This window comes from Mytilus californianus, unplaced genomic scaffold (assembly GCF_021869535.1).
Source record: "Mytilus californianus isolate M0D057914Y unplaced genomic scaffold, xbMytCali1.0.p SCAF_8, whole genome shotgun sequence".
NCBI classification, from domain to species: domain Eukaryota; kingdom Metazoa; phylum Mollusca; class Bivalvia; order Mytilida; family Mytilidae; genus Mytilus; species Mytilus californianus.
In genome coordinates, this window is record NW_026262734.1 from 81,948,029 (window position 1) to 81,966,543 (window position 18,515).

Below are 18,515 nucleotides of genomic sequence, written 5' to 3' on the forward strand. Positions count from 1 at the left end.
CCATGGTTACATTGTGACATAATTTATGCATACCCGATTTTATACTTCAGGCACAATTTTCTGTATTTTTTTTATCCTGATGATGGTGCCCTAGGCACAGAAACATGTGAATCTCATTTAATTACTGCAGCAATCCCTAAAGTTTTGTTGTTATAACTGCTTTCACATTTTGTGTTTTTTATTGTAACAACCCTGCATACCCGTGGTATCCACTTTAGGCCTAGGGATTCAATCGTACTGAAGATTTACCAGGCGTTGGTTCACTGCCATTTGTAATTTTCTTTCAATAAAGAAATGGTTCAGCAAGAAATGTGATTGTAACCATTCCTGGTTAAAGTGAATACTAGCTTTTATTATGCCCATGATAAGAAAACAAAATTTTCTCTGTTAGCTTATTTAGTTTCAAGGGTCTTATTTGTTTAAGTTGACTGCCCTGCTACATCCTTTATTTGTAAAAAGGTCATTAGGTGGTGAAGATGAATTTTGTATGACCTTAGTTATACTGTTAGGGGTAGTGTTTAAAAACAAGTACATACTATGTGATTGATATGCATAATACAAAATCTAAAGCAAAAGGAAAGGAAAGGAACTGTATTTGTACTAGAAGACATTCATATCAGAATTTACTGTGTTTTTTTACAGAAATATTCTCAAAAACTTGTGGTATGGCAACACTGGCATTGGTTTATTATTTTGATAAATTGCTGAAAAATATATATATAGTTTGTCCTGGCTAGTATTATAAGTTACACAGTGTGCTAGTGACCTAATACATTTAGTGACCTCATATATATCGTATTAGGTCACTAGCACACTGTAACAAATTTATCTTAACATGTGGCATTTAGACTAGTGGCCTATCAAAGTGATCAAGTCTTCAATATAAAGAACCTACTTCCATTGGTCTATATAAAAACAAACGCCAACAATAACAATTTATCAGCTTTTAATGTGTTTTCTGCTTATTTTTTCAAAAGTTCATCATCAATTTCTTCGTCTGTTGTCTGTTGTCCAGATGAAACGTTTCATATTTTTCCTCAACTTTGTGTTGTTTTTTTAAAAGAACGTAACATTACTATACTAACCATGTATTAAAATAAACCACGCCTACTAACCCCATATGAAATCTATACGGTGTCCACATGGTCACTTTTAACCAATGATATTCCTAGAAATGTATAGGAGGTAAGATAATGTTTGATATATACATGTACCACTGATATTAAGTCAACAACACATCTATAAATTGAATGGTTTATATGTTTGATAATTTTAAGGTTGAATGAAAAGAAAACTTGTAAAAAAAAAGTCATTTTCTATTTTTTGACTTTGCTAATATATTCAGAAAACTGAGTCTACTTTTTTTTTAGCCAATCAAAGTTGGAGTTGTTGTAGAGGGTGTGAATGGAACAGGGAAACCTGTGACAATTTTACAGAATGAGATGTCTAGTAGTCAGAGTTCACTGGAGAGTAGTTTGTCTAGAACACCTGGTCACAGTCGACAGAACAGTCACACTTCACTGAAGGATATCATGGAGTTGAAGGAGAGACGACACAGTGAACCCAATAAAACAGGTAGGTTAAAAGTTCACTGAGATCAAGGTTACTTGAGATTTTCCAAGTCTTTTGAAGGAATGACTGTACAGTAAACAAAACAAAAAAACAACCAGGTCATTCACAATTCACTGAGTTCAAGCAAAGATCATTGAAGGATAAACAACATATTTAACCCAACAAAACAGGTAACTTGGGTCATGGTTCACTGAAGGTCATTAGAGGTCATAAGAGATTACACAATGAAACTATCAAAACAGGCCGGCTATTGTTCACAAGAGATTGATCACAATAAACCAGATGAGAGAGGACTCAATTAATCCAACAAAACAGATAGGTCAGTTAAGGATGTTCGCTTGTCATGTTTTGGAATTTTTGTCAGATTTTCAGAATCCTCTGGTTTTATCCATTTGAATGCCTTAAAAAATTTTGCCCACTAACCATTTGCTAACCCCCATTTTTCTTTTTATAAATCTTGTACATGTATAATTATAAGCCATCTGTAAAAGTCTTATAAAATCTTTGTTATTTTTTAATAGTTTTTGAGAACTTAAACTTGTCAATGATAAAGCTACGAAAAATCAAGAGAGAACATTTTCCCGCCAAAATTTCAATGGCTAATATCTCTGAAACAAGCAAACGGACCTATATTTTTTTAGCTCTTTTGTTCCTTTATTAATCCCCTATCAATATATACTAGTATTATGAAAAGCTTGTTATTTTGAAACTGAGTAGCGAACTTCCTTAAGCCCTTGAACTCAGTCACAGTTACTAAAAGATAGGTATAATTGAAGTCAGAGAACAATGACTGAGTAAACCATACAAACCAAGTCAATAAAGGTTCTCTGACAAGTTTAATTATTGAATCAAATTAGTTCGTTCCTAAAAAAGATTTTAAGTCTTATAACAATGGATTTAGCATATCTATTAAGGTTGTAGCTTCTTACAACAAATATTATTAAGGATGTACTTAGGTGAAATTAGAAAAATCTAGAATTCAAAATTGATACTATAAGTCAGAAGAGCCTTAGTTAAGGATCAAAATAAGCTAAAAATATTGATAGGTTATGGAGCTCCTTTTCGAGATATTAAATTTTTAAAAAATGGCGGGAAAAGGCTGACTCTGACTTTTACCTTATATTTGCTTTTGGTATTATTTGGGTCTCAATTTGAAAGAAAAAGAAATCTACAATCTGCTTAAATTTTGGTAAATGACCTTTTATGAGCTATTGAAGTCTTCTTTGAAAAGAAAAATGGGTGTTATAGGGCAAAATATTTTACCCTGTATCGTAGGAAAAAAAACAAGGAGTCCCAAACCTGACCTACGTACATCCTTAAAGTTTATCAAAAAGTTATACACAAATGTTTATTTGTTCCTATATCTTAAATTTTTGGAAAAAAAATATGTTGTTCTTGTATCATGCTGTGCCAAACAGAGAGAGGACTTAATTATGGTCTGTAAACCTCTTCTAAGTTTTAGATTTTTAAATTTTTATACACTTGCATTATTTGTAGGCTCATTAACAGTAAATGATAAGAAAGAAACAAGTGGAAGACAGCGCCATACTAGTGGTGTTTCAACAGAGGACGAGGATGAGATTGCTGAGAAAGTTACTTTGATAGAGGCCAGAATGGTTGTGGAAATCAATGATGGATCATTCTCCTGGGATCTTTCAACCCAAGAACCAGCCCTAAATGATATCAATGTCAAAATTCCTACAGGTAATATGAATTATAAATTTGTCATTATTTATCCCCCAGTAGACTGAGAGTATTCTATTTAGGAAAAGGTACTCTGTTGACTACATCATGTACTGTAAATTCAGAAATTATTGCGAGGTTTTTATTAATGCGAATAATGCAACTACTCAAGTATCGCAATAATAAGAACTCGCATTATTATATTAAATACATATATCTGTATGTAGTTTTTCCTAAAATCGCAATAATTAAACTCGCATTTTTGTTAATTCTTCAAAAATCGCAATAATAAATGCACACAATAATTTCTGAATTTACAGTACATACCGTATTCATCTCTAACAGTTTCTGTTGATTGAAGAATAATTGTATTTTCAAGAATGTGTGATTTTGTCATGTTCATGGTTTTTAAAAATTCTGCAAAACAAATCTATGGTAAATTTGCATTTCATTATACATGTTAAACACTTAAATTTGTGGTGTACCTGTAGCCATACCTGAGAAAAAAGGATTTAATATGAAATGAAAGTAAAAAGTTATTGGTGGCCTCGGTTATAAATAAAAGGAGACATGAGGTATAAATCAATGTGACAGCAGCCCAATAACACAATAACACCCCCCCCCCCCCCCCAAAAAAAAAAGCATCAAATCTGGTCTTATTCCAATAAGTAATTTATAGATTTATTACAGCAAAATGCATTGAATGTGTAGGTAAAGGTAATATCTTTGACTAGCTTGCTTGCTAGCTGAACCGTGAAGTCATTATTAGGTAAGGTATACTACCCTCTTTTCGGAGTAATCTAGTCCTACAGACAGGTAGATTGGCTTTTTGTCAGACTTGTCTACTCTTAAACGAGGTTAGTATACCTAACCTAATAATGACTTCATGGTTCAGCTAGCAAGCAAGCTAGTCAAAGATATTACCTTTGCCTACACACTCAATGCATTTTGCTGTAATGGCAAGATAAATTGTGACTATTGAGTGACATGTGAATTTGATATTTTAGGAAAGCTGACAATAATAGTTGGATCGGTGGGTTCAGGAAAGACTTCATTACTCTGTGCAATGTTGGGAGAGATGTTAACAATTAAAGGAGAAGTTAATTGGCACAAGTATGTAAATAAATACAGGTTTTACTGTTTTAACTAATTAGATAAAGGCAACAGTAGTGTACTGCTCTTCAAATAGATCAATTTAAAGAGTAATTTGATTCAGATTTTATTTGAAGAAATTGTAAGCTTTTGAAAGAAAAAAGCTTGTGTGAAAGAAGAAGTTCTATTTATATAACTTGATCCATGATTTACCAGATTTCTGCATGGATAATTTTGATTAATGTTTTAAATACACATGTAGGTCTTGAAATAATATGTGATAAGAAATTTTGATTTTAACAGTTATTAGTTTTTAAATAGCTCTTGTAACAACCTGAATATAGTTGATCACATGTGTACTTTAATTTGTTTTTCAGAGGATCAAAACTAGCCTATGCAGCACAGAAAGCATGGTTACTTCATGATACTCTCAGGGATAATGTGTTGTTTGGTCTACCCTACACATGGAGAAGGTTTGTACTTCATGGTTCAGTGAAAGGATAATATAATGTTTTGGTCAGGGCTTCCAAAATTATTTTTAGCCAGCCGGACATTTTATGTATTATCCTGATTTTATTCTTTTAAGACTAAATAAACAAAAGGCAACTATGGTAATCAATTGCCGAGTTGGCCATCCCAATGATTGACATTAAAAAAAATCGATATTATTTAATTTAAACTTTCTTTGATTCAAATTCTTAGTTCTGACGTAAACTGTTAAATTGGCAGTGCATCATTCGAAGTGTGCAACATCAGCGTACTTATATCTGCCTTAGACTCTTTATTTGTGCAAAATAACGTTGTCAAAAACTTTACTTTCGTTTTTAAATCTAATACCGGATGTTATCTTGACAATGGTAAAACATGGACCAGAGACGGATACGTAAATTCTGTGTACGTACAAAATAGTTTACCTATCACCTGAACAGGTAAATTTCAGCTGTTCGACAACTAATACAACTAATTAGCCTTGATTAAAATGAAAAGGTATTAAAGTAGGGGTTGTTTTGATAGTACTTAATGATCATGTCACTTTTATGACTGGAAATGTGTGGCTGTTTAAGGCAAAAGGTTGGGTCAAAAAGATCGTGAATTATGTTAAAATGACTGTCTCATAAGAAAGCCTTGAAAACTTAAAAAGTAGATGACCGCTTCGTGCTTTGCCCAGCCGGACTTTTACCGGACATTATACAAATTTCCGGATTATATGACCGTTTTGGAAGCCTTGGTTTCTGTGAAAATATTCATTGATTTAAAATTTTATGCATTATGAAATTGTTTAAAATTTCATTTGCAGACTTTATTCATAACAAAAAAGTTAAAAATATTACTTTTTGTGGATATCAAAATTTGCTCTATTGGTGAACAAATACATCCTAAAGTTAATGGTAGCCACTTCCATCAATATTAGTATTTTTATGCCCCACCTACGATAGTAGAGGGGCATTATGTTTTTCGGCCTGTGCGTCTGTTCGTCTGTCCGTTCATCAGTTTGTCCGTCTGTCCCGCTTCAGATTAAAGTTTTTGGTCAAGGTAGTTTTTGATGAAGTTGAAGTCCAATCAACTTGAAACTTAGTACACATGTTCCCTATGATATGATCTTTCTAATTTTAATGCCAGAGTTTTGACCCCAATTTCACAGTCCACTGAACATAGAAAATGATAGTGCGAGTGGGACATCAGTGTACTATTGACACATTCTTGTTTTTAGTGTTTGAATATTAAAAGTGATCAAACTTACTTTAAGGCTATTTGAATTAAATCAATAGGTTGAGAAGGAAAGTCTTATTTCTCACCCCCACAAATAGAAAAATTACTAATGTACTATATAAAATTCAAATATCCCAAACAACATACCAAATAGCCTAGTAAATGCCACTTCCTTATAATTACCTAGGAATGTCTCTTTAACAGATGAGTTACTTTTATTTAAAAAAAAATCATGTATATACCTCAGGGGAGGGGTGGTCACTTTTTAAATACTATGTAATGAGTGGATGAGATTAGCCACTTAGATAGGTCACTATTACAAGCTTCATGATATGTGATAAGGTCAAGAATTTGGGATGAAATATATAACAAAGTTACCGTTGAATCAGAAGTATCTGAAACTTATTAGATGTTGATATTTTTCACAGAAATAATTAAAACCTCCTTTTGTAAATGCATTGTGTGCTTTTTCTGCCAGATTTAGATATCTATATCATGAACAATACCATGCTTGTTGATGTTTTTCAGATATAAAAGTGTAATTCACTCGTGTGCTTTGAAGGCAGATTTAGATATCTATATTATGAACAATACCATGCTTGTTGATGTTTTTCAGATATAAAAGTGTAATTCACTCGTGTGCTTTGAAGGCAGATTTAGATATCTATATTATGAACAATACCATGCTTGTTGATATTTTTCAGATATAAAAGTGTAATTCACTCGTGTGCTTTGCAGGCAGATTTAGATATGTTGCCTTCTGGTGATTCTACAGAAATTGGAGAAAAGGTAAGTCAAATTCTCCTGCTGCTTTTTTCACAAGAATTCGTACGAGTAAAAATACTTGTAGGTCAAGAACATTTCAGTATACGTGTAATTAACAATCTGTTAAGGATACCGTTTTTTGTAAAAATATTCTCTTGTTTATTGTTGATTTATAACCATTGTTGAACTTTCTAAAGTTATGTTTTCAGTTTTTATTGTCTGAAACATTAAGCTATGATAAAGGGAGACTGTACACTATAATGTTACACATACCAGTATATAAGTACCTGTTATCAGAAAACAGTTTTGAATATGTCATCAGTTGAACTTCAGAATTTTTTTGTTGGGTCACTGATTATTATTTTCTATGCTAGTACTTTAACCTTGATATATGCAGTTTATTCCAGAAATAATTTTTGTGCACTGAAATCTTGAATTGTATTTTTTTTTCTCACTCCAATGGAAATCATCTAAACATGTTTTATTTAAATATTGTTATACATCATTGGCTCTCAATTGTTTGGTATGAGTGTTCCTGGCTTTAGGGCTTTGGACACAACAAACTTATAAAGGGTTATTTTCATTAGGGACCCCGCCTAGTGGCGGGTTGTCCTATAGTGATCAGTCTGTCCGTCTGTTCATCCGTCCGTAACAAATTGTGTCTGCTCTATATCCAGAGAAACGTTATAATTTCATACGTTATACTTGACATGTATATTAACCAACACCAGAGGGTGTGTCATAATGTTTGTACATCTTCCTAGGTCAAAGTTCAAGGTCAGCGGGGCCCACAGAGATGGCTCCCATCTCAATGATGTCTAGTTTTTTTAACCAGTAAACATAATTTGTTATTTTATAATGTTGCAACAAAAAGTCACAGACTTTTAATTATGTTTTTACGTTTCATTTTATAGGGTATAAATCTTAGTGGAGGCCAGAAACAAAGAATAAGTATTGCTAGAGCCTTATACTCAAAAGCTGATACAGTTTTATTGGTAAGATAACTTTGAACACAATTTGCAGAAAGCTGTCTTACAAAACTTTATGTGACTAAATATTTATAGGAATAAAGTGCAATAATTACATTACATGTATATTTCACGAGAATTGGTTAGTTTGATTGGCTGACAACAGTCTCACGTCATTCAAAAATTAAACTTCATATCAAAATGAAATGTTACATTCGTGATAACACGTGCTTCCACAAAAAAGAAAAACTTGATAAACCTTTTTTTTCGTGGTCTTATTAGCATTAAAATGTAATTATAAGAAATGAATGCTTCTTTTTGTAATTTTATTGGTGTGTAAAAGTGTTGATCGTGCAACACTTTTACACCCCAATAAAATTACAAAAAGAAGCATTCGTTTCTTAATTTAAGGACTTGTTTCTTGAATTACTATGCAGCAATGGAGACTTTTTACTATATGTAACTTTACAGGTTGTGTTTATTTTAAGCATTTTATGTTTTGAAATATGAAGAAAAGAAATTGTGATAACCAGAAAACTTACTTTAATATGAAAACAGTACATAGTAAGGATGTGTAGGGTTTTAAATAAATAAAAAAGAATCTTCAATAAAAATTATGAAAACCACTTCACTTCAAGAAAGAATAAAGCAAAACATGCTGTTACAATATGACAGACAATTTCAGATCAGTCTAAAAACTTGTAAATACACTGTACAAAATGATAAATGATTTTATTCAGCAGACATGAAACAGGTTAGTTCAGATTGATTTTACATTAGATTTACTTGCGGTTGCACATGCACATATAATTTTTATTAGTTTAGTATCAAACACCTACTTGTTATTCCCCTTTGATAAACAATGTCTGCATACTCGTTTGATGCTAACAAGTCTGTTTTTTGTTTAGTTGACACAGAAACAGAAACATTTCAGGGATTTTAATGCATTTCAATATAAATATTGATTTTTCACGGATTTCATTGGAACTTTTTACCAATTTACTGCAAAAAATCGGCAGGCGATTAAAAGTGACTAGCGCAAATTTGAAAGCTACTTGTTTTCGCTTTTGATGGTCGGGCAAAGCGAAGTGACAGACGGGAAAGCGACTTCTTTGCCCCAGTCGCCTGGTAACGTGAGCCCTGATATTAGGTTTCAACTCCTTACATTTTTTTAGAAACCTTTCTTAAAATAAGATTTATATTAAAAAGAAATTGATTAACAGGGTAATGAATTGTTCTGTAACTTAAATATTTATTTCACAGGATGATCCATTTTCTGCATTGGATGCTCATGTAGGGAAACATGTGTTCGAGGAAGCCATTTTGAATCGTATGTTGAAGAAGAAGAGGACAGTAATTCTTGTCACACATCAACTACAATACCTCAGTTATGCTAGTCATGTAAGTGTAGGTTCTACAGTAATCCTAGTCACACATCAACTACAATACCTCAGTTATGCTAGTCATGTAAGTGTAGGTTCTACAGTAATCCTAGTCACACATCAACTACAATACCTCAGTTATGCTAGTCAAATAAGTGTAGGTTCTACAGTAATCCTAGTCACACATCAACTACAATACCTCAGTTATGCTAGTCATGTAAGTGTATATGTAGGTTCTACAGTAATTCTACTCACACATCAACTACAATACCTCAGTTATGCTAGTCATGTGAGTTTAGGTTCTACAGTAATTCTAGTCACACATCAACTACAATACCTCAGTTATGCTAGTCATGTGAGTTTAGGTTCTACAGTAATTCTAGTCACACATCAACTACAATACCTCAGTTATGCTAGTCATGTAAGTGTAGGTGCTACAGTAATCCTAGTCAAACATCAACTACAATACCTCAGTTATGCTAGTCATGTAAAAAGTAAAATCACAAAAATACCAAACTCTGAGGAAAATTCAATCGGAAAGTCCCTAATCACATGGCAAAATCAAATGACAAAACACATCAAACGAATGGACAACAACTGTCATATTCCTGACTTGGTACAGGCATTTTCAAATGTAGAAAATGGTGGATTGAACCTGGTTTTATAGCGCTAAACCTCTCACTTGTACGACAGTCTCATCAAATTCCGTTATATTTACAACGATGTGTGAACAAAACAGACATTATAAATAAATAGTCAAAATATGGGCACAGCAGTCATCACTGTGTTACAATATCAAAACAAACAATTATTTACAAAAAAGCACAAAAGCATCTATCAAATTGAAAACCACATTCATTGCTTTGCGTGTCTGACGTCAGAAAATGTAAACGTCACATGAGAAGAAATTTTGTCATTCAATGTTTATTCAAAACAATTTTATAATTTCACATGGGGAATGTTGGTTAGTGTAGGTGCTACAGTAATTCTAGTCACACATCAACTACAATACCTCGGTTATGCTAGTCATGTAAGTGTAGGTTCCACAGTAATTCTAGTCACCCATCAGTTATGCTAGTCATGTAAGTGTAGGTTCTACAGTAATTCTAGTCACCCGTCAGTTATGCTAGGCATGTAAGTGTAGGTTTTACAGTAATCCTAGTCCCACATCAACTACAATACCTCAGTTATGCTAGCCATGTTAGTGTAGGTTCTACAGTAATCCTAGTCACACATCAACTACAATGCCTCAGTTATGCTAGTCATGTAAGTGTAGGTTCTGCATGCTTGAAGAGGGTATCACTTTGACGTAGTACCTTGTACTTAAGGAAATTTTTTTAAGGAAGTGCAGTGTTTTCATAGAAAAAATGAAATGGGGAATGTTGCATTTGCCTGCCAGAAGTATAAAAAGAATCAGATGTGCGTTTTGTCTACAAAAGACTCATCAGTGACGCTTAAACCAAAAAAGTTAATTAAAAGGCCAAATAAAAAGAAAGAGACATTGAAAGTGCTTTAATGACATTCTCCAAGCTGAGATGATTCTGAATAGACAGGCATTTTGTGCATGACTTTACTGGAATGGTATTCTAGAATATGTAAAAGTCTGATTTTTTCTTCATTTATTTTGACAAAACTTAATAACGAGTCTCAGTCTCTACCACTTCAAATTCAACATAGTCAAGTTTAAACCAGTTTGGACCATTGCTATTTCTTGTATTTTATAAAAAAATAAGAAGATCTGCAATGATCATGATGATTGCAAATAAGACAACTATATACCAGAGATGTAAGCAATTATCCAACAATGAGCAAAACCATACTGTATAGTAAGCTATAAAATGGCCAGATTTATGCTAAAACTATAAACCAAAAAAACAAATATGACAGACAGAAATCAGTGACAATTTTGCTGGTTTGTAGTACATGCTTTTCAATTTTACCTGGTTTCAGAAAGTGTATTTTTGATAATTTTTACATATGAACCATATCTTTTTATCTCTTTCTTTTCCTCAATAGTAACATAGGCTTTTACTTGTCTGAAAACTAACACTGAATACAAATAAGTTAGAATAGAGTGTTGTAAATTGTGATAGTAAGAGTTATAATCATATGTATTTGTGGCTACCATAAAAAAAAACAACATGCAAACACATATTTTGATTGCAGCATATTAACTTGAGTGTGTAGTGTGTACAACTAACAATACTGTTAATAATAATAAGTTGACTTGATTGCTTGGATGACATTTGACAATAATGTCAATATTACTTTAAATTTTTTTATATTTTTAAAAATAGCAATGATAGATATTTCTAGCCAATCAAGTCATAGGGCAGGTTAAAAAAAAGGATGGATAAAAACCTGCACGACCCCGTTTGTTTCTATATTTACAATAGCTACCAAAAATATCTTGTTCACCAACAAATTAAACAACAAAACTTAATTTTTATTTCTAAAGTACACAATGAAGTAATTCAGCTGTAAAAGAAGGTATTTAAGTAAGTATAATTTAATGGGAATCAGTGAAACAAAAAGATAGGCTATTTATTTTTTACCCCAAAAAATTAAAGATGATACATGTACCAATAAAAAAGTTAATTTTCAATTATTTTGTTTCTCAACAGGTAATTGTAATGAAAGAAGGTGGCATACAATATCAGGGTAAACTACATGATGTTAAAAAGGTCAATCCAGAATTGTACGAGTCTTGGAGGAACGCTCTCAGGGAAGCATCAACCATTGAACCTAGGTTTGTATTCCTTTATGTTTTATTATTTACTTTTAAAAAGGTAAACATACTAAGAGTTTTGACCTATATTTTGTGATTCCCTGAACATGGAATTATAATAGTGTGAGCAGGGTATAGAATTCTTATTTTCTTCTTTTCAATCATTTGCCGAAAGCATAATTCCAAATTTATTTCAAATAATTTCATTCCCTCCCCCACTATACTTGTTAGTTTCCATTGGATATTAAACACCAACCACCATCATCATGCATCATGGGTGCTTTATTTTGACTTAGTTTCTATATTATCCAATGTTATCAATAATTCATTTGACACAGTTGTTTTTTCTGTCTTTACAGAGAGAGTGAGCGACCATCAGAGAGTTCTACAGAAATGAGAGTGGGGAGTCCTCACTTGGAGCGTAGAAAACATAGCTATCCAAGTATTACTGAACTTCAACATCAATCTTCAGTTGTAAGTCTATATAAAAAATAAATATATAGCTTCTTAGGCTAGTTTGGATTTGCTTATTAGATTTTTGCATTTTTTTTTTTAATTCCAATATTTGAATCAAGAATTACTTTTGAAAAAAAAAATAGAATAATAACACAAGAGGCATGTGCTTTGAGTAGAAGAAGAAATTATTCATCTGTTTGGCAAACACTCTCCAGAAAGTAATTGAAGCTTTAAAAAAAAAAAGATTTTGAAATTAAAATTTTTCAAGAAAACAGCTTTTTATACGACCGCAAAAATTAAAAATTTTTTGGTCGTATATTGGTATGACGTTGGCGTCGTCGTCGTCGTTGTCGTCGTCGTCGTTGTCGTCCGGCGTCGTCTGGCGTCGTCCGAAGACACATTGGTTTTCGCACTCTAACTTTAGTTTAAGTGAATGGATCTCCATGAAATTTCACCATAAGGTTCAATACCACGAAAGGAAGGTTGGGATTGATTTTGGGGGTTATGGTACCAACAGTTAAGGAATTAGGGGCCAAAAAGGGGCCAAAAATAAGCATTTTTGTAACTTTCAGACAATAACTTGTGTGTAAGTGTATGGATCTCTCTGACATTGTACCACAAGGTTCCATATCACAAAGGGAAGGCTGTAATTGATTTTGGGGGTAATTGCCTCAAAATTTTAGGAATTAGGGGCCAAAAAAGGGGCAAAAAACAAGCATTTTTCTAGTTTCATGACAATAACTTGTGTGTAAGTGTTTGGATATTTCTGAAATTGTACTACAAGGTTCCATATCACAAAGGGAAAGCTGGAATTGAGTTTGGGGGTAATTGCCCGAAACGTTTAGGAATTGGGGGCCAAAAAGGGGCCAAAAATAAGCATTTTTCTAGTTTCCAGACAATAACTTGTGTTCAAGTGTATGGATCTCTCTGAAATTGTACTGCAAGGTACCATACCACAAAGGGAAGGCTGGGATTGAGTTTGGGGGTGATGAATCATAAGGGGGTTCAAAAAATTTGGGGGGGGGGGATTTTTTCTTTTTTTTTTTTTCTTTTTTTCCTTTTTTTTTTCTTTTAAAATTTTCCATTTTAAGTTGGTTATTTCTGATTTATATTTAAAAGCAAATAATAATGATATGGTAGGAGATATACACCAAACAGGATGTGTAAATTATTATATAATAAGTATTGTGCAATAGCAAGAAATTTTCAATTGCACAGTATTGCACAATAGCAAGAAATCTTCAATTGCGCAGTATTGCGCAATAGCAAGAAATCTTCAATTGCACAGTATTGCGCAATAGCAAGAAATATCCAATAGCACAATATTGCGCAATAGCAAGAAATTGTCAATTGTACAGTATTGCGCAATAGCAAGAAATATTCAATTGCACAGTATTGTGCAAAAGAAGATACTTCGTATAAATTGCTTATTTCTTGATCAATTTCAATGGGGTTTTATTCTTGAATTCTTGGGGTTCTTTAATATGCTGAATCTAACCGTGTATTAAGTTTTTGGATTTTGGGCCCCGTTTTTAAATTGGTCCACATTGAGGTCCAAAGGGTCCAAAATTTAACTTTGTTTGATTTCATCAAAAATTGAATAATTGGGGTTCTTTGATATGCCGAATCTAACCGTGTATTTAGATTTTTAATTTTGGGTCCCGTTTTTTAAATTGGTCTACATTAAGGTCCAAAGGGTCCAAAATTAAACTTAGTTTGATTTTAACAAAAAATGAATTCTTGGGGTTCTTTGATATGCTGAATCTAAACATGTGTTTAGATTTTTGATTATGGGCCCAGTTTTCAAGTTGGGGTCCAAAATTAAACTTTGTTTGATTTCAACAAAAATTGAATATATGGGGTTCTTTGATATGCTGAATCTTAACATGTATTTAGATTTTAGATTTTTGGCCCAGTTTTCAAGTTGGTCCAAATTGGGGTCCAAAATTAAACTTTGTTTGATTTCAACAAAAATTGAATATATGGGGTTCTTTGATATGCTGAATCTTACCATGTATTTAGATTTTTTATTTGTGGGCCCGCTATCAAATTGGTTCATATTGAGGTCAAAAGGGTCCAAAATTAAACTTTGTTTGATTTCATCAAAAATTGAATAATTGGGGTTCTTTGATATGCCAAATCTAACCGTGTTTTTAGATTTTTAATTTTGGGTCCCGTTTTTTAAATTTGTCTACATTAAGGTCCAAAGGGTCCAAAATTAAACTTAGTTTGATTTTAACAAAAATTGAATTCTTCGGGTACTTTGATATGCTGAATCTAAACATGTGTTTAGATTTTTGATTATGGGACCAGTTTTCAAGTTTGTCCAAGTTGGGGTCCAAAATTAAACTTTGTTTGATTTCAACAAAAATTGAATATATGGGGTTCTTTGATATGCTGAATCTAACCATGTATTTTGATTTTGGACATTGGACCATAATAGGTAAATTAAAAAAATTGAAGTTCTTAGACCACATTCTTTGTGTGTCAGAAACCTATGCTGTGTCAAATATTTAATCACAATCCAAATTCAGAGCTGTATCAAGCTTGAATGTTGTGTCCATACTTGCCCCAACTGTTCAGGGTTCGACCTCTGCGGTCGTATCAAGCTGCGCCCAGCGAAGCATTTTATTTTTAATTATTTTTACTTTATATTTTCCTGATCATGAGTTCAACCTCAGCAATTTCCATTTCAATGGTTATCAATGATTAAAAAGTTCTTGTAGTGTTGACCAGGAAAATTCACTGACACGCTCATAAACAATATGTTTTCTTGATACATGTATTGACCAGTGTCCACTGTTTCAGTGTGAGCAGGAGTAGCCAATCAAGGGGAAGATTTGTTTTATTCCTTTGATAACTTTATTAATTGATACAAAAGTTAAGCAGAATACACATGATACAAGAACCTAATTTTGATAATATTTATTGTAAAATTTAAAGTATCTTTACTAAATGTTTAATCGTAATCGTTAAATGAAAAGAGATTATTTTTTAAAACTTTTTGAATGAATTTATTTGATATTTTACATGTTTTGTAATTGAATGATGATTTTCTAATTGGGAAACTAATTATGTGTGAAAGATTATAACTATGAATCCATCTTTTATTGGGCACCATAGCTTGATTCAAAAATAATTTTGTTACTTAAATTTTTTATGAAAATTTAAATTGAAAATCATTAAATAGGACCCTTACTAGCATGCACCTTATATAACAGTTGTATTTTACAGAACGAGTCTCAATCCAAGGTAAATGATTATGAGTGATGAAAGATATTGTACAAAGATGCATGTTTTCTGTGGTGTACTGTTTATTGCAATCCAATTAATCTATTTTTTTTTTCTTAACCAGCTACGAGGTGTTGTTATGTGACTTGGTCATTTGGATCTCTCTAATTCAATACTGTATCAAATCATGACAACTCTCTAATTCTTTACTGTGTTAAATCATGACAGATTAATTGATAAAGAAATAATTCTTTAATGCCATATGCTATGCTCATTTTAACATGGGTAGCCAATATATTTGTAAATAAATTGATAACAAACAAAAGTATAAAATATGATTATTTTCTATAATCGATTATGATTTGTTTTTGTCAAATTGTCCAAAACTGCCTTAATGTTGCATGCATATTGATGGTTGTAATCTTATTCAATTATATAAATTCAATCTCTTGAATCATATTCAATGATACATGTATTATAAATTTATATTTCTTTTTCTCTAATTTTGTATTCATTTAAACTGGTTCTTACCAGTTTGTTAAACCAGACATTTTAAATTTGTCTTGTGTAATTTCCTGTCAAGTTCATTGGGAACTTTGAATTCATTATTTTCCATTGAATTATGAGAGAAACCTGTTTCATCCACTTTACCATCATGACTGCAACATTTATCCACTCGCAATATTTTAATTAAAAAAAAAAAGTTATATTGTTGATGGACATATTTCGATTAAGTAAATCCGTTTGTCAGATAATGACAGAAAGGAGTAGGCCAGGTAAGACCCCTTTTTGGCCCCAAAATATAGCATTTTTACAAATTAGTTGTAATGTAAACTTTTAGCTATTTATTTAAGAATTGAATGCTTCTTTTTGTAACGTCATTGGGGTGTAAAAGCATTGACCGAAGTACATTTTGTATGAAGCGCGGAAGAGCTTCATTCTAAAAATGTGCGCACGGTCAACGCTTTTACAACCCTATGAAGTTACAAAAAGAGGCATTCAATACTTATAATTACATTTTTTAGCTAGGATCATGAAAACACGATTTTTATCAAGTTTTTATTTAATTTACCTGTGCACTTTATTGTGGGACCTCGTGTCATAATGAATGATAAATTTTATTTTGTAATGAAGTTGATTAAGGAATAACGCGAGATTGCAGTGTAGCCAATCAGAATAACGTATTATAATGAAACATACATCTTATGTAATTATTGGAAAGTAGAATACTTATTATCCATAAAAATGGGCTGTTTTTGACAATACAATGCACATGTATCAGGTACTAGCATCATAAATTCATGCAAAATTACTGAAATCATCACAATTTTAGCATTTGTGCTAATTTTAAGACGGTTTTTGTCTAAAATGGAAGTGGCCGCATTTGTGTTCAGGCTTTATATTTAAATATATGTTGTATTTGATGATAATACAAAACATATATAAAGGTTGAGACTGAACACGAATGCGGCCACTTACATTTTAGACAAAAACCATCTAAAAAGTGACGTTTTATGGCATATTTGATAGATTTTTTATATTGAAGCCTGAATTTGAGCGTCTTTAATGACCAAATCAGTTCAAATCTTTGACATAAACAAATTGAATCGACTGAAGTAGACACTTAAGTGTTTAAAAAATGTCAGAAATCTTTCATCAGATGTACTTCGTTTTTTAGGCCAAAACTAGTCCTTACCGGACCTTCTCCTTTGAAAAGTTTGATAATTACAGTTCACTAAATTAATTCACATCTTAAAATTGAATAACCTTTTGTGCACTCAAATATTTTGTTGTCATTGTGAAAAATTGAATCATATTTCGTTTAATTATTGCATCAGATCATATTCTCTACTTTAGTGCAGTATTTGTAGCTAAAAAAGCTAAAAGTATGTTGAAATTAATTTTTTTAACAAAGGTTGATTCGGGTGACAATTTAGGTCACTATTTTTGTAAGGAAATAATTTCAAAGAATAGGCCTCAGATTTTCATATTTCAAATTTCATATTTTCACTGTCTGAATTATTCAAACAGAGTATACTCTAAACAGAATGCTGAAGTCCATGAAAACTATTTATTAGATATATCTAAACGGATCACTAATTGTAAAGGGAGCAATTATTCGTGACAATTTCAATATTCTTTTTTTGCTATTAAGGTTCATAGATATGTAAGAATTAAATGTTCACAATTAACTCACACAAGTTATGTGACCTGCAGAAAAAGAAACACTAAAATTTGAAACAAAAATGTTTGAGTGGAGACTTTAAGAATTTATTTTCTTCTCTACACCAAAATCAAAGTTAACAAAATTGAGATATGCAGCAACACATGTTTCATTCTGTTAGTTGGAATGCATTATGAAAAATAAAACCTAGAAACAATGCTATGTTGGAAAATGCAAAGTAAATTATTTTCATTTGGCTTGCTCCAATAATTATTAACCACTGGTTCCAATACTTCTATGAAAATATACATCACCAAAAAACATATTTTTTTCAACACCTAAAGCAAAATTAATTATTTGAATATACTGTATATTTCAGTCGTTCAGTTCCAATACATTAGGTCGTCAGCTATCACAGTTTTCTTACAATGAAGAAGAAGAGGAACCAGTTATAGAATTTAAGGAACAAGACATTGAAGAAAATGACCAGGAATCTGAAGGTTTGATCAATCGTTACCGACTAATTTTCATGGATACTTTATTTTGCCATCGCAAATTGCCATTTCTAGCCGAGTTCATGGCGATTTTCTAATTTTCTTGATGTATTTTATAAGGGAAGGTCAAGCTTTACAAATTTAGACAGTTTAAATAATATTATTTTTCAACTCCTAAATTGGCGAATTTAAATGCCTTTCCAAATTAGTTGGTTTACAGTAGGTTCATAGATGTGTACCTTTTGGGAATGAAATTAAACGGGAAAAAGG

At 31.9% G+C, this 18,515-nt stretch overlaps 1 protein-coding gene and 1 long non-coding RNA gene across 3 annotated transcripts in view; one reads left to right on the forward strand and one right to left on the reverse strand.

Moving 5' to 3' along the window:
• Window positions 1-3,413, reverse strand: part of LOC127710929 (uncharacterized) — a 38,592-nt gene extending 35,179 nt beyond the window's left edge. The window contains exon 1 of the long non-coding RNA XR_007986401.1: window positions 3,370-3,413. This is a non-coding gene — a long non-coding RNA (uncharacterized LOC127710929). The remainder of the gene's footprint in view (window positions 1-3,369) is intronic.
• The window catches only part of LOC127710911 (ATP-binding cassette sub-family C member 8-like), a 70,846-nt gene that overhangs the window by 19,192 nt on the left and 33,139 nt on the right, over window positions 1-18,515 (forward strand). The window contains exons 11-21 of one of the 2 annotated variants that reach the window (XM_052216873.1): window positions 1,371-1,575; window positions 3,070-3,276; window positions 4,263-4,368; window positions 4,725-4,820; window positions 6,762-6,846; window positions 7,737-7,817; window positions 9,054-9,191; window positions 11,797-11,921; window positions 12,260-12,374; window positions 15,591-15,608; window positions 18,131-18,251. In XM_052216873.1, coding sequence (XP_052072833.1) covers window positions 1,371-1,575; window positions 3,070-3,276; window positions 4,263-4,368; window positions 4,725-4,820; window positions 6,762-6,846; window positions 7,737-7,817; window positions 9,054-9,191; window positions 11,797-11,921; window positions 12,260-12,374; window positions 15,591-15,608; window positions 18,131-18,251 — 1,297 coding nt within the window. The remainder of the gene's footprint in view (window positions 1-1,370; window positions 1,576-3,069; window positions 3,277-4,262; window positions 4,369-4,724; window positions 4,821-6,761; window positions 6,847-7,736; window positions 7,818-9,053; window positions 9,192-11,796; window positions 11,922-12,259; window positions 12,375-15,590; window positions 15,609-18,130; window positions 18,252-18,515) is intronic. The other variant, XM_052216874.1, reaches the window with a different exon arrangement.